The sequence below is a fragment of the Tyto alba genome, unplaced genomic scaffold (genome assembly GCF_018691265.1).
Source record: "Tyto alba isolate M040663 unplaced genomic scaffold, T.alba_DEE_v4.0 Super-Scaffold_23, whole genome shotgun sequence".
NCBI classification, from domain to species: Eukaryota; Metazoa; Chordata; class Aves; order Strigiformes; family Tytonidae; genus Tyto; species Tyto alba.
The window spans coordinates 5,696,864-5,724,039 of record NW_024881297.1 but is presented as its reverse complement, the minus strand read 5'-3'; the positions used below and the strand labels follow the sequence as shown (position 1 = coordinate 5,724,039).

Genomic DNA, 27,176 nt, shown 5'->3' with positions numbered 1-27,176 from the left:
GTGATTTTATTTTATATTTTCTCCAGAGTTCCTAGTGAAACTTTCCCATTATTGTAGGGATAAAAATACATATCAGGCAAGCTTATACCTCAGTAGTGAAACATGCCCTTCACAGTGTGGCTGCAACCTGTCCCCGTGAACTTGACTATGGTCCTAGCATTTCATCTTTGCGACAACAGAGAAGATTGTATTGTTTAAAAAGCACTGCGATAAAGAACAAAACATTAAGAGGACAGGACGGCCACAGATATAAAATAAATTAAAAGCATCTGTTAAAGTTTCTTTCCATATACAAAATAACTTTTCTTTTTTGGGGGGTAATTTTAATTTTTTTGAATTGACATCGTCTGTACAAAGATTAACCTTTCAACAGAAACCCTTTAAAAAGGCTGTTTTTACAAGGAAAAATGGGTCACCAAACAAGACATCAGTCTCCTGCAAACTGCTGAGCCTCTCGCCAGAGATGAACGTGCAAAGCTCTTGGGCCAGCCCTGCAGCGGAGCACAGTGATTCGCAACCCCAGGGCTGCTCGGCACCTCACAAAAGGTTCCCTGCTCCTTGCAAGTTCAGGGCCCCCAGGCAAAGGAAAAAACACAGCCTGCCCTGTGACCCTGTTCAGGGAACAGTGTCATTGGTTCTAGCGGGCAATTCTCCTGGGTTGAGGTATCGCATTGCAGGATAAGCAAGTTTTATTTTGCACTCTGTATTTTGCACACTTACCATGAGATTTCCTATTCAGTCTCCAAGAGTGAGGTTTTCAAGAGCTTTCTGCAGTGGCCTCCTCACAGTCTGCTCCTCTCTGGGGACTGTGCTCCCAGAGCAGCCGATCTGAAGGGAGAGCTTGCATAGCTCAAGGAATTCTCCTGCCCATCTTTTCAGCCAGCCATAAAAATAATTCACGGGCATCAGATAATACATAATTAGATGGGAAGCAGAGACATTTATCAATTAATAGTATTTCAAAAAACAGAACAGGTGGGAAAATCCCCCTGTGCTGATCTGAGATTAAAATGCTGATTAATAACGAGTTGGAAATTTTTTTGAGGTCCCTACTAATACAAAGTTATATACAGAAATCATTGGCTGTGTGATTAATAAGTTACCGATGCTAGACATGGCTTTATGTAGAAAGTTTCATTTACAGATTCAAATGCAGAACAAGTCATGGGCATAAAATGTCTCACTTCTATACGGTTAACTGAAGAGAACACACTCAGCATAGAGTTGGAAGAGGCAGATCATGTTTTGCCTGGAAGATTGTACCTGTTCTACATGATATGGTTCATGACACAGCCCAGCTGTAGCCCAGTGAAATCCAAGCGTAACATATTTATGGTTCGTTTTCAGGTGATGCTTTTAAGGTCACTTCCAGGCTGTCCCATCATGGCACTGGAAAGCATTGCCTATAGCCTTGATCTCAGCTTAGGTCCCAAAGAGTGACTCAGAGCACAGCTGCCTCAGACTGCTGTGCTGGGGAAACACCTGTATTTTGTTAGTACCTCTGTTCTGGAGTGCAGAAGTTGGGAAGCTTGGCTGCCAACACGCTATTCTCATGGTTACTCATCACCAGCAAGCTCACCTTGAACAAATAAATGGGACATACTGGCACAAAGCTGAGGTTGCCTTGTCAAGCTCTACCAAACCTGTTTTGACGCAAGCTCTCTACAAATTGAAGATTCTGTTTAGTTGGGTTTAGCATTTGAGCTTGTGTGTTTTTTAACAGTAGCCACTCTCACACTGATTTGTATAAATGACGGACTTACCTGCGCAGCGCTTGCAAAAGACAACTATTGGAAACCACTGCATCTGATTTTGCCTTCACGGCCTCATGTCTACTGAAAAATCCGAGCCAGCTTCCAGCTTAGCCAGTGACATCCCCCACGTGTCCCAGTGACACCAGGCCCAGGAGCAGACCAGTGGATTAAAAGGTGAGCCCCACGGTGCGGGCAGCCTGCGCACACCGCTACTTCTGCCTGTCCTCAAAGTCAAGACAGGACCCCACACAGCTGTGCATCAGAAGGACAGGCTCTTTTTCATTACTAAGACACAGCCGTGAAAAGCTCTTGGTTGTCTGCAACCGTCTGTATTTTCAGCCAAGGGGAAAGCACAGCCTTCTTCCTCCTGTTTTTAAGCCCATCTGATTTGCACAAGGGAACATCTGACTTCTCTCCTGCATATGGAAGTGGATCAGGTGAACCTTGATTGAAGGTACATAGCTTCACACTTATTTTATGCTTGGGTTTGATGGCAATTCTGCTTCTATGTGCTGAAGATGGCACTTGTTCTCTAGAAGTGGAGACTTTTCTCTTCCAGTTCCAGAGAACAGATCCTTCAAGGCAATATGCTGCTACAGACCTCTTGGCATCCTAACGTACAGCAATCAGGTTGGATAGCTGTGCTAATCAGCATTGCTTAATTGGAGCCAATAAACACGTATCCGCTGGCACCCCAGGAATCTGACTGCAGGGGTATACTGTTCAAGCAGGGTAAGGGAAGGGCTGCAAGCATAACGTGCATCTGGGACTAATTGGTGGTTCATTTTGTCTTTTTATTTATTTATTTATTTATTTATTTTTAAAAAACTGTCAGCTTCCACTGAGACTTTCTGCAGGTAAAAAGTGATTGCTGAAAGGGTCCCTAGGCTACCTATTCCACTTCCACACCTCTCACACCCTCAGACATCCAGGTTACTCAAGTTGGTAAACACAACGGCACCAGTGACCACATACAAAAATCAATGACTGAGCACTTAAACTAGCCTCCAATAGCTATGAAGCTGCCAAAAGGCACGTACTAGGAAAGCTGTTGCCACCTTTAACATGCCAAGGAATTGCTGACTCCAAAGCAGACAACTTAACTCTCACAATGATAGGGAATTAATTTATTCCCTATGAATATTTGCCCTTTAAATACACTATTTCAGAGAGTCGGTTATGTAGGTAACTTATGGAAAAGGTGGTTTGACGTTCACTCTTAGCGCAAACTAAAACATCCCTCTCACCAGTCAAAAGTGCTTTAGAAAGCATCATCCTCTATAGCTTGTGTTGGTGGAAATGGAACCGGGGTTCTGTCTAAAGTACTTCTGTGAACATTTACTCTGAAACAGAACAAACTTTTTGCAGATGTGCCTGAGATTCATGAGATGTCTGCTTTCCTGCTTGTAGTTTCTCAAATTAGTTTTTAAAAGAAATCTTAAATTGACAGCATAGGCACCAGAAATTTGATTTTCAGCGTAGAAGTGAACTGAGAAAAAAAAGTCCTATTTGATTAATGTAACAATCAAAACTCACCAACCAGAGTCAGTTTTGATCAAATAATTGTAGTGAAGGCCTACAGATAAAAATTATGTACCAAAGAATTTCACTTCAGGAATCAACTGCCATGATTTACTTGTAGATTATTTGCAGCTGTGTTCTAGAATATGTGTTGTGAACAAGTCACTCAGCCGCTTCACTGAGTGTGATAACTTGCATACCCTCGGCCTGCTGAGTTTCCACAGTGGTGTGAAAGAAAAGTCTTTGCTTTTGAGATACCACGATCATGCACGCAGCAGTACTGTGTCTTGCGTTCTTCTGACCGAAGGCACTGACACCTAATAAGCTGAAGTGCGAAGAATACATCAATGAAACAGAATACACACATGCAGTTGGTGACATGTCATACCAAGGAGATATATGTCTACGTTGGATTATCTAAGGCTCTTAGGATGTTGGGTTTGTTTTTCTTCCTTGCTGCGCTACTCAATAACCTAAGGCAGAAAGCTTAGCTTTAAAATGGAGAATAGTATATTTCTAATCTCCCTACCCATTAGTCACCATAAGAACAGAGACAAAAATTAACAGCTACTGCTGCTTCCAAAATCTGGTACAAAAATAGATCAGAATGTCCTTCTGGCAGTCTCAACAATCTTGAAGAGTCTTATGAAAATTCTTCTCTCATCTCTTGATTTCAACAGCAACAGCCAGTCCCCATTGCCAAGACTCGCGTCTTGGTCAAATTCAGAGACGAATGAAGTTTGTATTCTTTTTATTTGGAACTGCTATTCAAAATCCATTCCATTTCCATCCTCATTGTTTGGATTTGTTGACATTTTTTTCTTTTTTTTTTTGTCCAAAGAAAACGCGTTGGCAGTGCAAACAAAAAGTAGATATCATGAAACACCCCTCCGCTCTGCCCCACCCCCCTGCCCTCCCCCAGAATAGCAAGTGATCACCTCAGCATTTCAAAAGGGTCTCCCGAGATGTTATCTGCACGCACAGGATTCCACTGTCATGTTGGGGTACACTTTAAGAACCACATTTTTATTTTCGTCGAAGAATAAGATACTAAGAGAAGACATTTTGTCAGGAACACAGCAAGGCTCAGGAATGCCTGGGACGACCCCGACAGCTCTCACTATGCTTTGGATGGTGGCATGGTTGGATGGTTTCAAGGCCTGCAAGAGAAAGACACAGCAGAAAATGTAACTGCACCCACGTTACAATGGACCCGCATACTCTAGAACAAAACTGGTTTATTGAAGAAGGGCCCTGGGGAGATGCCGCAGCTGACCAGCTGTAAAATCTGTCTTCTGCTCGACCATTTCCAGTTGTCACCATAGCTGCCCTGAGCCAGCTTCTGGTTCTTTGGGCTACTGGCTGCAAGTATTGCTACACCACCTTCAGCTCGAGCCTCCTGCTGGCAACAGCACCTCGGGCTCTCTGTGGGACGTGCCTTCCCAGGAAAATGCCCAGGCAGCCGACCCTGCAGCAAGGTGTACCTATAGGTCAAAGCAGTGTCTTCTGAGTGGATTAAGTTACACATGAGGTGCAATTTAGTCATAAAACTTGTTTGGCTGGGAGGGATGCAGTCAATGTGCTAGCAGGCTGAGTCATTAGGGAAGCAAAAGAAACATAACTTGGAGGCTGGGAAGTTTGGCTGGCGGAATATGAGAGCATCAGGAAAAACAGAAGGAGAAAAAATGCAGACAGATGAGAGAAAGGAAGTACTTTACACCACGATGCTAATCGTTCCAGTTAGCTCTCGTGCAAGGTGAGGTTGTTTTGCTCCTTCTTCCATGTCAAATCACTTCTCATCTGCAGTATACATCATCAGTGACACTGCCGAGTAATTGGGCCCCCAAATCCCATGTCAGTTGTACCTCATATTAAGGTGACATTTTTCTCTAAAGGACAAAGTTTCCTTGACTCATACTCATATGTAAATAGGAATACACTTTGCTTTGATATCAACAAAAAGCGAATCTGACCAGTGAGATAACTGTACTTGTTCACAAAACCAGAATACATTAATACACTCATAAAAATAAAAATGAACATATTCATAGAAATGAAAAGGACTAAGTTCTACCTCTGAACCCCCAAACCCTTCCATATCAAAGTACCTGTACGAAAGATTGGCGAGCATGAAAAACACACAAGATGCAGTTTTTAGCCAAAGACTTGGTTTTGTAAGAGTGAAACTTGAACAATGCTTATTAGAGCTCTTCTTACATGTAGAACCTGGGAATCACACAGCTCAATGTGCTCAGTCAGATGCCACTGAGAAACACATGGAACTAGATAATTTGGGCCAAATGTGCAATGGGCAGTTTTGCTGCGACAACAGATGATTTGCTTTTGGAAAAATCAGTCTTAAGGGTTAGATATCTACACACCTGAGGTGCAAGTCTTCATGATCTTACATGCAAAAAGCACAGGAATAACTGTGAGATTCGGGTTCATTGTATTGTTTATGTAGCACATTAGTACACTTAAGAGTAAATGCTTCCAATTCTGCTGGCAATACACACGGATGTCTAACCTGTCCCTACTTATGGCAACATTGCTTACAACTAATGCCAGCTGTATTTTTTCTTTCTTTCTTGTGGATTCAGCTGTTCCTTGAATTCCAACAGAAATGGATCAGAGTAGACTTTTTCCGTACCACATTGTTGAAACTAGTCTCAAGACAGAACTGGAACCATCTGACACAGAACTGAAAAGGACTCACAGGGGAGTATTCAGCTATTCTTTATGTACGTGTTGGACATAATTTGAATGTTTTTTTCCTTGTTCTCACGAGGAACCTATTTCACCTGCAAGAAGGCTGAGCAACAAACAGTGCCAATCCTGCACAACCCCTTCCTTCTGTTTACCCTCCGAGGGGCTCATAATTTTCCCAGGTACACTCAGGATCCAACTCCCTTTTGAATGCGGACATTATACAGAGCCTGATCTTTTTCCCCTGTTGGTGTTTAAGCTTACTATCATAGCTTATCAGACAAATGGGATGCAGGGCTGTAGTGATATTCTCTTTAAACTACAAACGTAAAGCTTGTTGCACCATCCTCTTAATGGCTGTAGGTTTCCCAGCATGGTTACAACGACATTACTCTCCATCACGGTAGCTGATCTCAAGACAGACATTTCTGTTTGTTTGTTTTGAACTCAAGAATAGCTATACTCCTCAGCAGTAGTTGATAGGGATTTCAAAAATGTCTTAGAATAGTATACAGTTCAGATTTCTGTATCATTTCTGCCTGCAAAAGGAAGTGAAAGCTCTGGTAGCATCCAGGCTTGTTTCCCTACTCAGCTGCTGTGCAGCATCCTCCACAAAAACAACTGGGAGCCGAACAGATCTCCTGAGTATGCTGATCAGATGTCAAGAGGTAAAACACCTATTGAGACCCTATTTCCCATTTCTAGTAGTACTGGAATTAAAAACAGGTCTCCAAATAAGCCATGGTAAGGTCTGATCGGAAACCTTTCCCTTCAGATATGGAATCCATACCACTAAAACACTAAATTGTACAGAACCAATTTCAAGTATCGCCTCGGCTATCAGTGGGAATAGCCCAGATATGTTCTGTCCTTGTATGATAAAAGAAGTATCTCTATTTCTTACGGGTATCGTACAATACAGAACATCCTCCGTATTGACTTGGAGTCTGTCTTGAATATGCTGCCCCTGGCCCTTAAGGTATGCTCTTGAGGATAACCAGCTTCAGTGTAATTCTCCTTTTTCCAGTTGGAATTTAACCGTGAGTGGAGTAAAATCCAAAGGCGCGTGCTTCTCAGAAAACCAAAATCCCCCTCGGAGTACTGAACTGGCACAATGCCCTGCACAAGGGGAGCGAGTTAGGCCACGGCCTGCAGGCTGCCTACGGTCTGTCCAGCACATGGTCATGAAAAGCAGGCAGGGATTTTAGGAGGGGAGAAGCAGGGGAGGCTGAGAGGAGCAGCGGGAATAAAAAATGCCGCGCTGACTCCGAACTGCCAAATCTGTGAATGAGTCCAGCTGTGGCTCAGGCTGCACCTGCTAAAGCTGCATGCATCCTTGGGAGACCTGCTGCCCCGTTGAATTTCATTAGAGATGTATTATGAGCAGGGCAAATGATGTTGGTTATGAGATTTCATTCCCGACCTGGGAGAGGGTCTGCCTGGCCTGTATGCTCTGCGGCATTCCGCAAGCCCGACTCATGTGGGTTTGACAGCAGTCACACCAGCTAATTGAAATCAGGAAAGAGTAAGGCCAGAAAATTTGGAGGTGGGAAGGGGTGGTGGTGAGGAAGAGGAACATCTGTTCTTAATTACCCGACAGGTTGTCAACTTTAGGAGCTTGCCCTCAGCAAGGGAACAGTATATACCCATAGGCACAGAGTAGTTTGCTATTGCCTGATGGTTATAGTATCATTTTGAAAACACAGTCTTAGTAGCACCAGATATTATGCATGACCCAAGAATAACACGTGGCTCTAGAAGACACTGGCTTTACCTTTTTATATAATTTAGATTTTCATTGTCTTTGAAAAACAAGGTCTTTTGGGTTTTTGTGATTTAAAAAGCACACAAAAGGAACAATTTGAATTCTAATGTGGACAGAAATCTACCAATAGCTTTCAGGGAAGTAGACTCACCATGGCTTTCAGTAATCTGCTCTAGCTCTCTCTGCAGTACATGGCAGAAAAAATTCAGCTTCACAGTGTCTAAAGAACTATAATGCTCTGCTGCTATAATTCTTCACCCAGCGAGTCTAGAGGATTGGTAGAAGAAAACTAGCATCGTGGTTATGGCCCTGCAGGACTGCACTACAGGCTTAGTTCACAGCAATCAGACCTTCTGCTTCATGTCATCAAAGTAATTTAAACTCGGTGTTTTGCCTACCCATCTCTCGCATTTATTTCTCACTTCTTTTCTACTATAAGCTTTTTCCAGGGCACGGACCACTTCTGACAGTGTGTATGTGACTATCCCAGGCAGAGCAGAGCACTGAAGAGGAAGAATACTCCTTTGGGTCTGGGTCTGCTAGACTTAGTTACCATGATAATAGTAGCCAACACCACAAGACTACTTATTTGTGAAGATGGAGCTAAACTACGACATTTTGAAGGCGGATGCTACTATCTGCAGGAAAGCAGAACCCCAATTTGGCAGACAAAAAATTGACTCCGTATGTTAGAAAATCTTTTGATGCACAGTGTAACACCTTAGGGGAATTACCCAAAGATGGATAACTCACAGACAAAGCTGGAACTCCTCTTTCACCCAAGCAATACCTGTTAGCTACTCTTCAGCTGTGTGCACTGTTCGTACCTCCCTCTCATGCCTTAGTGTCAAACATAGCTTTAAACTTCAATTAAACTTAATTTTGCCACTTCAGAACCACTGGTATTTAACTCATCTTGGGATGTGTGACTTGCAGGACCATTTCTATGGCTTACTGTTTCTTTCCATAGATTTGAAGATACTCCGGGAATTAAGCCCTGAGGTTATGGAGCACATTAAGGATTTTCCAGTTGCAGGTGCTAACAAAGGCTTTTTATAAGGAGTACAAATGTTTCTATTACAGTGCTTCTTTACCATTACTCTACTTTTGGTTTCTTAGAGTTTCTTTATCTCCATGAAGATACAGTACACTTTTTGCTGCTGGAGAATCTGTGTTCTCAAAGTCCCGCCTCGACTCCCAAAGAGAGACTTGCTTTCTGTCTTAAATCTGTTATTTCCCATCAGCTCCTGACAGGATTAAATTTCAGTAGGAGCAAGGAGAGACCAGTAACAAGGGCTTCTAAAACCACTACCTCCAAACCTGTTTTTGAGAAAGCCTTGTTTGCTCTTGAGCGTGGATGTCATTGAGCAATCTCAGGTCTGACCCAGACTTTCCTACAGGCAAAGGGGGGCTGTTCCCAGTCTCTGCATCAGCTGTCAGCTAACCCAGAAATATATGCTATGTATTGATTATTAAGAGAGAGCTTTGCTGCCTCAGAAGGTAGAAACCTATTCTGCATATCTGCCAAATGTTTTTTAAAAAAAGGAGATTTCTAGTGATGGGGTTGAAATGGTTATTCTCTAGCAAGTGCATCGGCTCTTCAACTGTCATTTACTTCTTTGAGAGCCAAAAAAGCCAGACCTGATAACCTCAGGAAATGGGAAGTTAAATACTTTTGGACTTATGATGAGACACCTTCAAGCCCTTCCAAGAAGCTGCTACACATTTGGGGTTTTTTCCCCTATCATCAGGAATACAAAGGAACTTGACTGAAATTGTCCTCCAGTAGAATCACTGATTGTCCAATGAGTACTTGACTCTTTATTTCTTTTGAACTACTGATGGTAGCCCATAGGAAGTGTCTCATTTTAAGTGAAGAATATTTTAGGGACCAGGATCAGCCAAGCTGGAGACACTTTTTTTTTTTTTAACTCCTTTGAAGTGGAGTATTTTAACTCTTCTGGTTTAAGTATCATGTACTATTTCCTCCTAAACAAAAATCAGAGTAACACTTTTTTATGGTGGGAACGAAGTTTTTATAACTAAAGCTGCCACTGGAAATGCTAACCTGGTCTTAAAAAGAGGGATACAGAAGGCATTTTTATAATTTATGTGTTCTTGAAGTTAGAATGGAAGAAGCCCAGGTCTGGCATTTTTAAAATTTCTAACCTGTGTGCTGAGTTACTGGTTTGACAGAGCACACTTCCTAAAAACAATAAAAGGCCCAATGCAATGTATTAATAGGTAATGGCTCTATCTCTTCCTATTCCCTCTCATTTTTGACTTTGATCTGTGTCCTGGGTTTGCGTGAGTGGTGGGGCTTTTTGGTAGCAGGGGAGGGGGCTATCGGGGCGGCCCCCTGTGAGAAGCTTCTCGAAGCTCCCCCAGCTCCACGTCAGCTCCACCTCTGCACCAAAACTGAGCCAATCAGCTGCACCTCTGCAAGAACGTATTTAAGAAGGGACATGGTGATGAGCAGTGGGACTGGTGAGGAGGAGTTGCTGCAGCTGCGTGAACACCAAGGTCAGTGGAGGAACGGAGGAAGAAAGGAGGGGGGAGGTGTGCCGGAGCAGAGACCCCCCCTGTATCCTGTGGGGAGATGGCAGGGCAGCCCCCGCTGCCACCCATGGAGATCTGCGGTGGAGCAGACACTGATTGATGGCCTGTGTTTTACACCTGGTTGATCAAGGTGCTGTGCCCAAAGAAGGCCGGGGTCTCATGGGAAAAGGCAGCCCCGCTGCTGTAATTCAGCGCTGGGAGGATTGCAGCATGCGGGGGTGTCCCACGCCGGAGCAGCTCGGGAAGGGCTGCAGCCGTGGGAGGGACTCCAGTTGGAAAAAGTTGGTGACCCACGACAGAGCAGTGTAAGGAAACGCTGTGGCCCATGGGAGAGACTCACGTCAGAGAGGGTTTATGGAGGACTGTCTCCTGTGAGAGGGGGACCACGATGGAGCAGGGGGAACAAGTTCCAGAATCTCCCCCCACCGAAGATGACAGAAGTGGCAGCACTGACTGCACCCCCCATTCCCTGCCCCTGCGCCGCTGGGGGAGGAGGTAGAGATATCGGGAGCAGAGCTGAGCCCGGGAAGAAGGGAGGGGTGGGGGAAAGGTGTTCTCAAGATGTGGCAATGCTTCTCACTGTCCTACTCTGTTAAGTGTTGTTGTTAGTGTCTGCAGTAAATCTATGTTCTTTTTTACTTCCCCTAATGTCCTAATGAGTCTGCCTTTTGCTTGTGACCATAATGGGTGACCTGCTCCTCCCGGTCCTATCTTGAACCCCAAGCCTGCATCATCTGTCCCTTCTCATTTCTGGAAGAGATGGGGGAGAGAGTGGCTGTGTGGTGTTTGGCTGTCGACCAGGCTCAAACCACAACAATCCAAAACCTGAAAGCCTGCCATTGCAGTTGGAGGTAGTCAGGTAAGTCACCTCCTCCTTCAAACAGAGACTCTTCAGCTTGCTTTCTGTGGGCTCTCTCCCCCTGGGTACATTCCTCCACCCATCATTTTCAAAGGGTGACTCCCTTTGGTCCCTTACGTTGCTGAAATGACATACAAATTTTGGAACGAAGCGCTAAGGCTTCACTCTGGCAGGAATAAAGACTTTTGAATGTGAGGTTACAATGAGTCCAAAAGTACTACCTTTACTGACATTTCCTGTAGGCACTATTTGTGCGTACCCCTCATTTTAGGCCCGCCTCAAATAACGCCTTCTACTTTTAGTTTTCGGTAGACTCTGGGGGGTTCCATGCTGCTAATAATGACATTGGGCATTTGATTTTAAGGAGCTGAGTTCATCCAGCTAAGTCACAGGGCTAGGAGCACATCACCCTTTCTTGCTACTTACATGCAGTTATCTCATAAAAAACAGAGGATATTTCAAAAGTCAGTTGGCCAGGATCCATCGTTTTCGGGTCCTTCTGGTCTGTCATAGAAGTGATTCATCTGACTCTTCTCCTTACACTCAGAGTGTCCCAACCACTCCTAGAGCTCTACAGAGCCTCTCTGTCATTGTGACAGTCGTGCCTCATGAGGCACACGTTTTTCCTAGAGTGTGCTATGCTGACTGACCCCAGCGTGGGTCTGGCACCACGGACTCCTTCAAGGCATAACAACTACTGTCTAATAAGCAATTTTCTGGATCTGGCTTGTATTATGTCTATTAAACAGGTTAATAACAAGTTCACACATCATAAGCACTATTCAGGAAATGTTTTATGGCGATTTGGGTTCTGGACAAAAAACTAATACCATGTAATATTTTTTTAATTACCTTTACAAGCCTTTCTTTTTACTAGCTGTTCTAACCATTACTTCTTGTAGCACGAGACAAAGATAACACTTATTTATTAGATCTGAACATGTAACAAATGACCAGCTGCCTTCTTTCACTGATGCAGGAAAGAAAACGCATAGTTTACCATAACAGAGAGTGCAAAAGAGCCAATAAAGACCATACCTTTGGAATTGGGAATTGGCATTCCCCTGAGCAATAATAGGCGTCGAAGGATTTAGGGGAAATAATCCACTCGCTCCAGCCAATGTCTGCAAAATCCACCTTGAGATAGCGCCGGGCGCAATACCTTGGCTCATTCCACTGCTTCCTCCTCGCCTTCTTCAGTGTTTGCTCATCAAACTGGAGAGTCTGGCTCTTCTGGTGATGATTCTTCCTAGGCTTCTTCTTGCTCTTTGCCCTCTCTGCTAAACGTGGCTGGAAGGTTTTGTAGGGTTTTCTGTCTTCCCATCTCTCATTCTCATTGTACTGGTACTCGGCTCCTGGAAGCTCATTATTCTGTAACGGCAACAGGATGTTTGCGGAGCGTTTTCGCCGCCGCTTCCCAAGGCTGCTCCTCACATGGTTTTCTGGCCTGGGAAAGACCCTTGCCAGAGGATGACGGTGCCCTTGCAAACTAGAGACAACGCTCTCTGGCTCTGAAATAGCAGAATCATTGGCATAAATCAGAATGTAGGGTTCATAGCGAGAAAGTGCCCTTTTCCAGGGGTGATGGCTGGTCAGATCCATTTTGACACTGATCAGAAGTTCATTGTTTTGTTTAGCTTCATGCAGGAGCTGAGTGATATCCTTCCACTGCCAGGAAAGGACATCCCGGTAAGCAGTGGAGACATTTATTAGGAAATGTCCAAGGCTCCGACTCTGGTTCCCAACCAAAGGAAAGGTCCAAACTGAAAGATGTATCTGAATTTCAGGTTTCCCGTGCCCGTGACGAGAACAGCTTCTGGATTGGGAACAGTTCCATCTAGCACGCAGCAGATCACCAATATAATAATAGACTGAAGCTGACAAGACGTTTTCAGACTTGGTGAGTGACGTCAAGTTAAAAATGTACATCTCCTGTCTGTCAGAGCTCCCTAGAAGAAGAAATACTTAGATAAGAATATGGGCATTTCAAAATGTTATAGAGAAAGGACTGAGCACATTGATTTCTAGGTTATACATTAAGTTCACGGGAAATGTCCATGCAGTGCTGTGAGAACAGGTTTAGGCCACTGTTCAGAAAAATAACCAAGCTGGTAAACTGGTGACCATAAATCACACACTGTCAATCCGGTTTCCTTGTAATGCCCATCTCCATCTAGAAATATTCACACATTTCCTACTGCTCCTCTGAGTTCATGGAACAAACCAGGTCGCAGGAACACAGCTCGATAACATATGTGCTAAAGACTTTATCTATCACCCAGAAATTTGAGCGGCACCATAGTAACGTTTTGATCTTCTATCCTCCTCTTTCTGTAACATTTCCAACCTGCTCCCTCTCAAAATGCATTTAGGTGACTATGGCCACGCTGTCGTGACTAAAGAGGAAAAGCCTGGATTCAAACAGGGCATGAGTCTTAGTGTTGTCACAGGGTTTGAAGTGTACTGCCAGGTGGTATAAGTTACTTAAGCTCTGATTGCCAAGCTATTCAATGCAAAAAATCCTAGCTGGTTCCTTTAAACCCTCTGCTCTGCTCCACTGCGATCTGGGCCTCACTTACAAGACGGGGACTTCGAGGCCTGGGTGACATTTACTCTTAGCTTCTAAAGATGTCAAAGTGACTATTAAAGAGGGACCCAAAACCACGTAACGTTTGGTACAGCTACCTACATATATTGGGATGCAAAACAAGTAAGCAAACATAGAAAGTGCTATGTATTTCAAAGGCTAACCGGAAAGACAAATTGAAATTCCGTGTTACAAAGGATGTTTCCTCTCAATATTAACCACACCTCCATTTCAACAAGACCAATTTATTGGACCCTCAAGTGGTCAGTGACCTCTGCATGTGCAACTGGGGCTTCAGGATCCAGAGCCGTTCACAAAGGCAAAATCAGAGCTGGGCACAGAAGGAAGTATGAAGTTATTGACAACAACCTTGTGCACAAAGAAGCCATGTGGCTTGCCTCTAAAGACATGGAGAGAGGAAACACCAAGAAAGAATCCCTATTTAATCATTTTTAAGGCTTGGATGTCAGCTCTGGAGAAAGAGATGATTCACCATTTAACGTGAGCTAAGGACAGACAGGCTGGTCTGACAGACTTTTGGCTAGGTCTGACACTCATCACAACTGAAGTTTCCCTCTAGAATAACCAAGCCCAGGACTACTTCAATTACATAGGGTAATTTTAGACATTCCACTCAGGACATTTCATCAATTTTCCTGCCAGTAAGAGTTAGAAAGTATTTACTAGTATAGCTGAAGGTGTGTGGACAGTACTAGAGCAACCCCAATAACCAACAGAAAGACAACCCAACATGCCAAAGTTTTGGGCAGGGATGTGGGGGGCGGTGGGGTGTTGGTGGCAAAACACACCCGGTGCAGAGGGAAACAAGCCAAGGACAACCCTCCTTCATGGTTGGGATGTTACTGTATCGATTAGGAGGGATGCAGGGGAGAGTGGGGTTTCCACAGCTGTGAAATTAAAGAAGTCAACCTAACCACAGGTATCTTGCACAAACCCAAAGATAAACTCCTAACACAGGCTGATCTGGGAAAACAGATGGCTGACTACTTTAATCCCCTGCAGGGTGCAACAGAAAGGCTTGGGGGTAAGGTTTAATTTTTGTTTTAAAATTTCCTGCTTGGACTGCAGTTACGTCTGTCCTTCAGAGCGAGAGAAATATAGATCCAAATGTTAAGGTGCAATTGAGAGCTATAAAACCAGGCTGTATGGAAAAGTCAAATATAGTAAAGCAAAGGTATGGTCTGCAGACCCCCAAGGGGCTGGAAACAACCCAACACATTAGGAAAACTAGAGAACATGGAATTAAATGCTGCTTTGACACCACAGCATGTCAAAACCCTCTCTGGAGGCTAAAGAGAAATAATAGTTTACAGACTTTTGCAAGGGTTTTTCTCCTTTTTAAATTTTATTTTTATTTTGTTCCAAGCATAGAGATGCCCCTGGACTAGGGGAGAACAGCCTCTCCGCTTCCACCCTCAAAACACTGTAATAAATCCCCTACCCAAGTAAGTGAAAATATCATTTTCAGTACTGATCTTTCAAAGATATTGACAGCGTTATGTTCTGGGTGACATTCTGTGCTTCCAGCCTGTAACACCCCAACTGTTAATGTCATTCAGATAAGTCCAGCAAAATACTGTATTCTCCCTCTGCCTCCTCAGCCCCAGCCCAACAATGTAAGTGGCTGCCTCTTCTAAACTTTTTTGTTTGTTTGTTTGTTTGTTTTTGGTTTTGTTTTCTGATCGATATTCTAACTGATACATTTTAAAAAAAAAAAAAAAGCAGGAACTGGTCTCACTAGAAAGACAGAACCCTTTTCCCCAGTATATCACATGCATTGCTTCATGAAATTAGCTAAAAAACAACAGATGCTTTTCTCAGTGAAACAGGGAGAAAAAAGGCCAAATCATTTATGGAACACAGCCCTCTTTACACACTCAGCCCCGCCTGATGGTGGATCACATGGGTAAGCTCCCCAGAGCTGAAAACTAACATACCAAAGCCATCCAGTTTCTAGCTATTACTTATGCCTGGGGAACTAGATTTTCTTTGAATTCAATCCTACTTTTAATCCCTCAAGCCAAAACTGGCCACTTATTACATTTGTTCTAAGCACACATGAGGACCTGACCCCTGCTTGGTTTGTAATCACTAATATAATAAGGTTAATACGAAATTTGTCAGAGCATTAAGAACATCAGTCTTAGGAACCAGAATTTATGATGTCTCATGAGCGCCTGTTAAAGAAGTTATTTGAATCACTGTTGTATGTTGAATGACAAGTTTCGATTTTAATTTTTAATAAGAATTCCAGTTAACAAATACTGCCTGTTCTAAATTGGCATACTGTAGTGGAACACAAAACAAACTGCTTTTTTTTTTTTAGAAAGAAACCCTAGATGGCGTGAAACAGACACAGGAGGAATATATAGTTTTGATTAAAAGCAAAACTCAAGAAGCCACTCAGTATTTACCTCTACACCCAAGACTACGTACTTGCAGTAGGTGGTGCTATTTTCTTACTTAATGATCACCAAGCTCAAAAGGCTCTGAAGCGTTTTCGTCTCATTCAGCCTGCAAAATCATCTTGAAACCAGTTACTAGTGGCCAGCACAGATGTCTATGGGGTTTCTGGCTTCCGGCTCAGAAAAACCCAACTGCATGACCCAGGCTTCTGTCACAACTTAGGAACGCTGTGTCAAATATATCCATTTTGTGATAGCGATACCTGACTCTCCGATGCGAGCAATGCACTGAAATAAGCATTCCCCTGGGCTAGTCATTACCCTTAAAAATGATAGACCCGTCAAGGAAGATTCAACTTTAAAATACCTACAAAAGTCACCTCTTCCTCAGGAAACCTTCATCTCACTGAAATGAAACTTCGTCCTTAAAATCAGAGGACAGAAACTGCTGAGAATCTCTTCCCACAATACTGTAGTTTAAACTATTAGCCAAGGTCAGGAGCACAGTTTAAACTTTTCACTAATGTCAGGAGGTATCTTGCAGCATCTAACCGAATTTTACAGTGTTGCGGGAAGCTTTTCATAAGCCTCATCCAGTGTACTTTACTGACACCAGTGAGGTCTTACTGACCAAGGTGAGCTGAGGCTTTAGTCTTTAGAATGACTTTACACTGATAACTCCTCTTATGGGAACAGTTTGATTGACCGATTTCCCCCCTCGCTAATCCCAAAGAACCTCAAACAAAAACACAAGACAAATCTAAGTAGGGCTTTCATTCTAATACCTTGTCAATGCTCAGTGAATAGTATTTCCTAGGATTCTGCCATCAACAGCTCCATGTTAAATGGAGGGGAGAAAGGGGCCAGACTACAGGGTGAAGTCCACCAGCAGTGGCTCAGCAGCCAGTGGAAAGAGGCTGACTGACCGAGCCCAGCTAAGGTCTCTGGCCAATTTGTCCTTCTATAACAAAACCTTTAAGGTCTCAAAGGCAACAAGATCTCCTTGCAAAGGAGAAAGTCAGGATATAGTCAGCTTTGCAGGTGAGATCAAGAAAAACACAGGCCTAAAAGCCTATGCCCTGTAAGATCATGGTATCACAATAGCTTTTTTCTTATGTTTTCATTATCAAACAAAACCAGTGAAAACAGCAGCTTTGCAGCAGCTTTCTTTGCGCTAGTTGCCCAGACAAGAAATGGCCCGATGCAGAGACAGACGAGGAACTGATGCTGAAGTATATGACCCTTCAGATGGATGCTGGACCCCTCTGCCTGGGCTGGCTCTTAGGATACAGCAGCAGCAGGAAGATCTTAGGAACCCCAGGCGTCCCTGCAGTGCAGGCAGCTGCTGGAGCAAACCCACAGTCGGGTCCACCACCTTACTGCCTGACAAGAATCTGTCTGCTACCTATGAGCAGCTGTATCTCATGCTCATTTGCAGCAGTATACAATGCAATTCAGTGGCAACTCAGTATTATTTGAGCAGCAGTAAACTTCCCTGGCTCACTCCATACACTTCCCAACTCTGCAAGCATCAGATTTCTACCCGATCACCACTACTTCAGCGAAGACTTTTAGTTCTTTCTTACTTGAAGTGAGTTCTGCTAACTCAGCTTTGCTCTTCTGTAGTAAAAAACTGGAAGCGCAGAAGACTTCTCAGCAACAAAGCACTTAAGGAGGAGAAGATTTAAGAGTAAATGACCAAAGGAAAAATATGTGCAACAGAGCTATATGCAAGCTATACACTGCTACCTTCCAGATACTGCAAGGCCAGATTTTAACGGCAACCTCTGCTCCCCTTCAAGGGCTCACTGTATGTTGTTGCCAGCCTGACGAGGAATTTACAAGACCGAGCTCTGCATGACAGAACTCTTTTGAATTGCAGCAGGTAAGTCACAGCATCGCTGCAGTTAGTATTGCTCGCTTCTACAGTGTAGAGCTTAGGAGTGGCAGCCACAAGTTGGGCAGAAAGGTACTTGACAAGGAGAACACCTCATCGTCTGTATTCATGTAGAATGTAATTTGGAAGGCACATGCAGTTAAATGTACAGGCTACAGATTTATTGGCCCACTCAGCCCATATGCAAGTCATTATTCACCTGTACGCTCTCTCCTTGCTCGAGTGAAACCCAGACCCCTGTAGCACCATGGCAAAGCTCGTACCGGTCCAGCGTCACTTCCCCAGTCTCCTGTACAAGCAGTAACAGAGCTCTCGGGGGTGGGGGCAGAGAGGAGGTACAGTTTCTCCGGGCCTAAAGCAGAAAGGCCTTACTCTATCACACAGGTGGATGTCACCCAGATGGCGAGGCAGGGTGTGCCGTCCCTCACCGTTTGGGGTATCAGAGATGCCAGCCTATTTACCGATCGCTCAGACCAGAAGGGAACCCAGCTCACAGAGCTACAGCTGAAGTACCTGCACCCGCTGTATTTTCAGAGGCATGGCCCGTGCTTCCTCACCTTCCTGCAATAACCCACAGCTGTATGGATTGCCTGTTACTGGCATTAAAAAGGTATTTAAAGAAAAAGCAGGAGGTCTGTGGAGACTGACATCACCGGCATGAACATATTCATGTTACAAGGGGCATTTCCAGGCACCAATAAGCTGAAACGAGCCCACTAACATGTGGTGTATTTACCTTTATAGAGGATGCACTGACACTTTTATGGACTGCCAAATCTATCCCACGGGTGAAAAAGGATGCAGTAACGAGGGCTATTTAGTTACACAGTCACCATTAGCCATCATTTAAATGAGATATTAAAGCGGTGCCCTTGTGCCAGTGCACAGTTAAGAAGGTATCAGTGTTTCCGTTGTAAAACTTTGTTTTCATGGGTTCATAGCCCAGCTACAGAAGTTCACTCAGAGCTGGAAATGGGAACAAGTTCCAGAACAGGAACACAGACTTGGAAGCCAGATTTCTCCTTTTCCTTTGCTCTTACTTGATTGCTGCTTCCCCCTTACCAGTGTGAGTATTCTGCAAAAGAAAAAGATAGGATCCAGTTCTCTATTTTTAAAGAGTATGGGTCTTGGTGCCAAACTGGTTTTATTAATTCTTTTAGCAGATACGATACTTTTAAGCAGATAAGGTCATAGCAGCTAGTAACTTGATATAAAAAAGTCCAGCCGTTTGATTAAAGCTATCAGCTACTTAAATAAAGAACTTCAAGAAGGAGCGATGGTGCATGCTCAGGATCTAACTTACATGTGGACTTTATGATATGAAAACCACAAATACGCATATCGCACATCCTAAATGTGCTGCACAGCAGGCAAATGATCTCTCTTCTATATATTTTAAGCAGAAAGAGCACAGCACGTCTGAAACCTAAACACAATACCAAACTCAAAGCTAGCGTAAGGTAAGCAAGTAAGGAAGCTGCACCAATGAAGTACACAAATCTGGGAAGGGGAATGCGAAAAACCGACTCTGCCGCTCCTCACAGTCACCATCAATTCCACTTCAGCTGGTGGCAGTAGGTTGGCTGTGTGAAAAGCAAACTGTGCACCGTCTGTCCTGTCGAGGCCAGACCTCTTCACATGTGAAGTGATGTGCTCTAGAAACCATGACCGACTGAGGACTGTGAGCGCTGGTTATCCATGTGCATCCATGTGCACAGCAAGACAGGTGGTAACAGAAGACAGAAAATTAAAATTCTAGGTCTGCTCCTGAGAGGCCAAACCTACAGATTGCGCCCATGTGCCTTAGAGAAGGTTTTCAGATTTGGCCCCAGCCTGCTCAAATCATAGCTTAACGGTTTGGAAGCTCCTTCTGCCTAAAAACTACCAGGATGCTGCCGCTTGCATTATATTTATAGGGGTACAGCAAAAAAAACCCAAACAAACAAAAAAAAACCCCAAAGACCCACACTCCCACCATCTCCTGCCTGAATGTTTCTACAGCTCTTGTTACAAAATACTCTTAATGTTACTAGAGCTCAAAGAGACTAGAATTTGGCCCGTACTGGATTTTGCAGGCTGATGGTGGCCGGTGACTAGCTGGTTTCCCTATGCAGTACTTGGTTTCCCCCAGTTTGCGTGGGCATTTCAGACCACAACAAAGGAAAGAAAGGCGTTTTGAAAAGGAGGAGAACATAGCTCTGAAACCACAAGAATTGGCCTAGGGGCAAGTCTAATACCTAAAATTACTTGAAATTCAGTCAATAAAAAAGAGTTTAAAGTAATTTCTGACTATATAGCTTTACTATAACATTATTAGAGGGACCCTCCAATTAAAGTAGAGTTTTTTAAATGACTCATTTGCAAGACATGTTCCTTTAGCGATGCAATGATTAAAAGTGCTTTCAAAAGCAAACTGAAAGTCTTGCGTTTGAGGCTTTTATCTTTCCGCTCTCTTTTATTTATTCTGCGCTGTGTCTTTCCTCCAGATCCAGAGCCTCAGAAGTTGCAGATCAGCGCACCTCTATGGGAAGCACTGAAGGCAAGCAGATTTATATCAGCTGGAGGTCTGGTCATTCCGCGGTTTCACTAACTGGCAGGAGAAAAGAACGGTCGTGTGCAGACACTGATGCACAGGCTCGACCATAGTTTAAGAGCACGCTTGCCAGAACTGTCAACGTGTTCAGCTCTAACTCACGTATCGTCTGATCTCCTTCCTAGCTGTCTCTTTAGAGTCACGCGGGATGGAAAACCACTCGCTGTTGCAGTACCTGCAGGTAAAAAACTGGAAAAGGCTCTGTCTTAGGATTTTCCCTGAAGTGGAGCTCACTGTGAGGCCCGGCCTAAGCAAGACAAGGGCTGCTAGGGTTATCCCAGAGACATCTCACAACAACGACACAGCTGCCACAGAAATCACGGGCTGAATATCCTTTGACTCAAATAGATTAGAGCAATTAAGTCAATGAGAGAGAACAGTGCTGGAATATAACTAGATATACTGTGAATGATGTACATCCTTACTGCACTTGCAATGGATTTGGGGCCTGGGGTTTCTTTCAGCTTTGTCGTGGGCATCAAAGGTCCCTTGTTTTGAGTGAGTCAAACCGAACAATTATGTTTTGAGATAATTTATCAAGATTAATGGAAAACAAATTTGCCTGAATAGAAGATCACATGAACATTCATCAAAATCAAAGGCCAACCCCCCCAGCCCAAACAACAAACTCCTACTAATCCAGCCTAGTCATGAAATCTGGTACACGAGAAATTTCAGGGCAGCATAGGATGGAAACTTTACAGGTGTCTACAGAGGGCTGAAGCTCTTGTCCCATCCCCTCGGAGGACTGAGCCACAGAAGCAGAAATATGCATATAACAGTTGCTGGGATGCTGCTTCTGATTATCATCTCTTCCTTCTTTCTTGTTGGCTGTCCATTGCAAGACTACAGCTGCCATATGCAACACTGCTTTTCTTGGATTAGAAACAGGGGATGACCTTCAACAAATCCTACCAGTTCTTGGATCCCATCACACAACACTCTGTCTTACAGGGTCTCAGAAATTTGTCTGGTGGGTTACCTGCGAGATCTGGGAAAGGCCTTTCCCGTGCACTGCCAAAGAGCCACAAGCTCTCCAGGGAAAAAGCGAGGGCAGAAAGGTTTCACAGCCACATTTCAGAGCTGTGTTTCACAAAAGAAACAGTTTGTCTCTTGAAAATACGTAATTAAATTGCAAAATGTACGGTTAAACTGCAAATGAAGTCACTAAAGATTTCCTTCAGGGCCTCCTGCTGTAGATGCAGAAGAAATGGGCAGATTCTTAGGGAAGTTCTGCTCATCACAGACAAAAAGCTGTCTCCTGAAGAGGCTGGCAGCGGGGATGGTAAAATGTGCTGAAGGAGTAATGGCAACGTCATTTATTAATTTAACTGATGCAGCCACATTAAGGACAAGGGGAAGCCTGTGGGAGACTGAAATCTGCAGCCAAGGAGTGCAACAGACTACGTCAAAAGGGAAATACTGTGGATGTGCCATTTCCATCGCAGGGCTGGCCAGGCAGTTGGGCGCAAGAAAAAAGTCAGAAACTAGAAAAAGCCTTTTCACTATCCCCACCACCCTGAGGAACATTTGATCTAAGGGTTTTCTGCAAATGCACTTTTCTGCCACCAATAACCATAAAAAATGAGCTGCTGCCGCCTATGGCAAGAGAAAGACAACAGCTAACTGGTTAAATCTTTTGCATAAATACTTATAAAAGTGTCAAAAAACTTATAACCACTTCCAATGTATTGCTTTGGCATTTGAACTGTGAAAGTATCAGAGGAGGAAGAGGAAAGGGATTAGTGAATAGTATGTTTATAGGACTGCTGCCACCCAATGTCAAGTGAGAGTATAAATATAATCAAAAAGACCACAGAGATGGGACTTCAACCAAAGACCTTCTAGATTTAGAACAACAAATATCTTTGATCAGATATGCTTAAAAGACCAAATATCACTCTGCTGGGATTATACCCTCCCCCCTCATTTTTTATTTTTTTATTTTTTTAATTATACCTGATCCTCTTCTGGTGAGGGAACTGCTTATTTGAGAATAAAGCAACGTACTTTATATCGCAAAAAAACCCAGCTCGGTCAAAAAAATAAGATAGGTCATCTGTAGGAGCAGCAGCTGGGAGACCCAGCTCTTTGTCTTGCAAAACCAAGGTATTTATGCCTCTAGCCCCTAAAGCCTCTCTCCTGGACAGCAATACTTGCAACAACATATGATGGAGAGCATTTGTAAGGCTGAATTCTAAAACACTAAAGCCATTCCATTTTTCCTGGTATTTGATCTCTGTGCAGGACTATCCTATAATAGACATTGTTGCCTTTGAAGAATCAGAAGGAATGACTTGCAAAGAAACCTAAGGAAAGTCTGGCACCCAGCTCTCATTTTTCTGGAAGATGAAGGAATCACTGCAGGTCACTGAAGCTCCCAGACAACGCTCATTTTTAATGACAGATGCTTGTCTGTGAAAAAGCCATTGGGTCAATCCACTAGTGCAATGAAAAATAAAAGACTGGCAAACCTGGCTGCTATGTATGGCGTGACAGCTATCATACAAATAGAAGGTTTCTGGGATGCAGTGGATTTGGGAAGCATAACCCTGCAAAGGTCACGTTTGGGTTCTGGCATCTCCATTTAGCCCTTGCAGAGGTCGGACGCGCAAAAGGCAGAACTGTGGAGGCAGGGGATGCAGCACCAGGGCAGTGCCATCTTCCCTTTCTACTAGGACACAGTTCTTTTGTGATGTTGCCGTGTTAAATACACGCTCCCCTCCTTTATGAAAAATGGCTTTATGTTTCCATAAATCTACCTGTGCGTGCCAGCCTGTCATCACGGAGATAAAACTAAGTGCCACTGCCAAAGACGCTGAGGTGCAGTATTTACCACGCGGAAATTATGCTTCAACTAAGGTCATTTACCACTGCCCCTAATTGCCAGTACTGTCACCAATGTGTCAAAATGAGTACTCTGTAGATAGTCTAAGGGATTGTCAAACCATGTTATTGCTCCATCGCAAGCAAATCAGCGCTTGCTTTCAACAGAAACTACACATGCAAAACACCGGTAAAAGGAGACTCCAGAGAGGATATGTTAATTACTCCACTTCCCTCATATGGCACTCAGATACCATACGGCAAAGACGCTGCGCACAGCGTTGAAGAGATAAACCGGTAATTAAAAAATGGGAGACAATGTAAACATGATAGCCTTGGAAGACACGACCGTTGCTGCAGGCAGCATTACTTTCCTAATCCTTTCCTCATCTTCTTCCCTACATCAAGTTCCCCGGGCACCAAGAACAGACGCGCAGCTCCAGCAGACGGGACGGAGGGACCCGTTACCTCCAGTTTTGCAGAGCCGATGCCCGCTGTGCCTGCGCAGCGAACCCTCGGCAGCCCCCGCCTCCGGCACCCAGGTGAGTCCGCTCCGCGGCCGCGCTCCCGCCCCCGGCGCGGAACCCCGCGGCCCACCCGGAACCGGGCGGTTCCGCGGGCAACCCCCCCGAGGGGCCGGAGGGGTCCGTCCCCAAACCCTCTCGCGTCCCGGCCCCCCCCCCCCGCCGACACTCACCTGCAGCCAGCGGGCGGAAGCCGCGCACCGTGTTGCTTTGGCGGAGGTGCAGCCCGGGCAGCCCCGGCGGGTCCTGCGGCCGCCGCGCCGCCGCCCGCCCCCCGCTGTACTGGTCGTAAAGCCGCAGCATGTGCTCCGAGACCTTGTCCCCCGGCTGCAGCCTCTCCCGCTCCCCCGGCCCGTAGTCACCTGCCGCGGCTCTGGCCCGGCCGCCCCTCACCCCTCCCGGGGCCGGTCGCCGCCGCAGCCCGGCCCACCGAGCCTTCGGCGCGTCTCCCCGCGCCAGGCACAGGCAGCCCCAGCCCAGGCACAGGCACAGCACCCAGCGGGTCGACGCCGCCATCCTGCACCCTCCGACCCGGCTGGGAGGGCTCCGGCGTGTCCCTTTCCCCCCCCCACCCACCCACCCCCCACCCCCCTCCCCGCCTCGTCCGGGCTGCCCCGGCCAGAGACCCCCAACGAAGTTTGTTGTGGCCAGATGCGACCCCCGGCGGCGACGGGTGCGGAGGGGGGCTGCGCTGCAAATCGCAGACGGGATTTTCTCTTTTTGGAGGAAAAAAAAAAAAAAAAAAAAAAAAAAAAAGGGAAAAAAAACACCCAAAAAGCGGGGTGGAGGAACGCGCTACGGTATAAACCGCCCGTCCTTCCCAGCGCTGGCAGTGAAGGTGTTTATTCCCCTGGCTGTGCAGGTTGTTTTTTGGCGAGAGGTGGAGATGTTGCTCTCCGTGCAGCTGGATGCTCGTTCCCTCCTTTGAGTTGTGCCGGCGCAGCGCGGGTGAGTGTCTGTGGGGTGTGCGCGCGTGTGCGTGTGCCCGTGAGCGTGAGCCCCGGCGCTCGGGGCTGATCCGTGGAATCGGCAGCCAATCGCACCGCCTTCTCCTCCGGCTCCGGCTGCAGGCAAGAGGCAAAGCGAAGGGGAAGCAAACCACCACCCGAAGGAAAGCGCGCACACGCGTGCAGAGCCAGAGGGAGACTCGCGTCTGGAAATGCAATCCCCGGCACTGGCTGCACCCCTGAGGGCAGCCGGGGAACGGGGTGGTCGGATGTTCCCCTCCCCGCCTCCACCCAGCCTCGTCCAAACGCTGTAAAGTAACAAGATTGCGATAAAACAAAAATCGCCACTCAGACCGCGCTCAGCCTTCTCCCCTTGAAAATCTCACGGCTCGGCTGGACTCGGAGCGCAGACGGTGGCAGGCAGGTGGAAGGGCTGTTAACTGCGCTGTGCTGGGGCTTCAGCCCACCTCTCCCCAGGGCCGGCCAGACTCAGTGGCACGCTGCTTCCCCCCTGTCACCCTCTAACCCGGCCAGTGCTGGCAGAGGTGTCCCCTCCAGCAGCCTGGAGCCCACGGTAAGGGACGTGCACGGTGCCCAGGTGAAAGGAGGACAAGCCCTTCCAGGCACATAGCCCTGCTGCGAGCGGCGTGGGATCAGACAGGGACATCCTGCATGTCGGGACTGTGCTGCTACATCTGGGCTCAGCAAGGTGTTCCTTGCTCGGCTGAGAGAATTTCACATGCCTCCTGCCCTTGCTGCTTTTCACCGCCAAAGCAACAGGAACGTCTCACCCCCCTCGCCATTGCCACCGCGTCAGGCAGCACCCCATCGGATATGTAACATTGCCCCTTCCGAAATATGCTTTGCACCACAAAGGCTGCCCCTTAGTTTATGCATCTGGCGGGGGAAACACAGGAGGTGGAAGAGAAGCCTCGTTGCCTTTTCACGGTTTACAAATATGTTGGTACGCAAGAATTACTTGGTTTCTAACACAAAGAAGGGAAACAAAACTGGCTTGCAGATTAGCATATGGAGCTTAGTACACATGATTTCCAGCACAGGGCATTCACATTTGCAATGGGCTACAGAAACCATATCGTTATCAAGCACTAGATATAACACTAAAACACATCATGTATTGGAGGGTGAAGTTGCCTTTCAAATTCCACTGAATTTGGCATCAGTAACAAATATTGTTACACAGTTTTAATAAGCTCATCTGTAACTACAAGAGGCAAGTGCTTACTGGCAGGTAGGAAGGCAAGAGAAGATTTGCAAGAGCAGAGTAATGATTTTGATAGGCTTCTATATTTGAGTCCTCAAATACAACCCATGGCAGTATCTCATTTTCAAACAGTTTTGAGGCATCAACTTTGCAATACGCATCTAAAAATATGATCCATATATGTATAAACACACACAATTTCAATATTAATAGTAAGCTTAATTGTACTTTTCTCTGTGTAAGAAACTTATATTAGTGAAATATAAAAACTGTACAAGTGAATAATTAAAACATTAAGGCGTGATTGAGTTTTTGGACACAAATAATAAAACCAATGCAGATCTCTGCAGGAAGAAAACAAAATTATTCAAACTGATAGCTAAACAATTCTGCACAAGCAGCAATCTCTGGCTTATATCCATGGCAGAACTGTCAAGCCCAAAGAAGATTCCTTAGGCAGCTGAAATAGTGGAACTGCTATTTCAACTTCAATCATGTTATTTTCTACTGGTGAGAGATGTGATTTAAAAAAAAAAAAAACAAAACACCAAAACCAAAATATCACCGCACCCCACAACTCTTTAAATAAAGCAAGCATAACTGAATCTTCTTTTAAACCTACAGCGCCAAATAACTGTCCGTAAGAATGGGATGTTTTGCATATCCCACACATCTTCCAAAGTGTGGCCTGACTCCTGAGATTGGACCACTGTAAATCAAGACTTCAGGAAAAAAAAAAAAAGTACTCAGAGACAGCAGATATCAAACACCATACTCAAGCAAAGGAAGATTAGACAAGACCTAACTTAAGTTTGACATGGAAGCTCAAGCACTCTATTGTTGAGCTTTTATTTAAAATCTTTTAAGTGTTAGCAGAAAACCCTGTTTATGCAAAATTAATTCAGAATTTGGCTCCCAGAGCCTTGCACCACCACTTGACTGCGGTTGTTTAAGTTAAGTCTCTAAAACAGAAAGATAGCCCTATAC

General features: G+C 45.1%; 1 protein-coding gene across 1 annotated transcript; it reads right to left on the bottom strand.

Moving 5' to 3' along the window:
- On the bottom strand, positions 1-24,563 carry BMP3 (bone morphogenetic protein 3). Its single transcript, XM_042796952.1, has 3 exons — positions 24,191-24,563; positions 12,203-13,113; positions 1-4,435 (listed from the first exon to the last, which is right to left on the bottom strand). The coding sequence occupies exons 1-3, from the start codon at positions 24,531-24,533 to the stop codon at positions 4,244-4,246; spliced, it is 1,446 nt and encodes a 481-aa protein (XP_042652886.1). The 5' UTR covers positions 24,534-24,563; the 3' UTR covers positions 1-4,243.
- Positions 24,564-27,176: the final 2,613 nt, after the last annotated feature.

Bases quoted from the DNA above. Each gene is read 5' to 3' on its own strand.
- BMP3 (XM_042796952.1), bottom strand. From the start codon at position 24,533: ATGGCGGCGTCGACCCGCTGGGTGCTGTGCCTGTGCCTGGGCTGGGGC. The intron at 13,114-24,190 runs GTGAGTGTCGGC...TTCTTCTTCTAG, and splicing joins CTTCCGCCCGCTGGCTGCAG to GGAGCTCTGACAGACAGGAG. The intron at 4,436-12,202 runs GTATGGTCTTTA...TTTCTCTTGCAG, and splicing joins GCCAATTCCCAATTCCAAAG to GCCTTGAAACCATCCAACCA.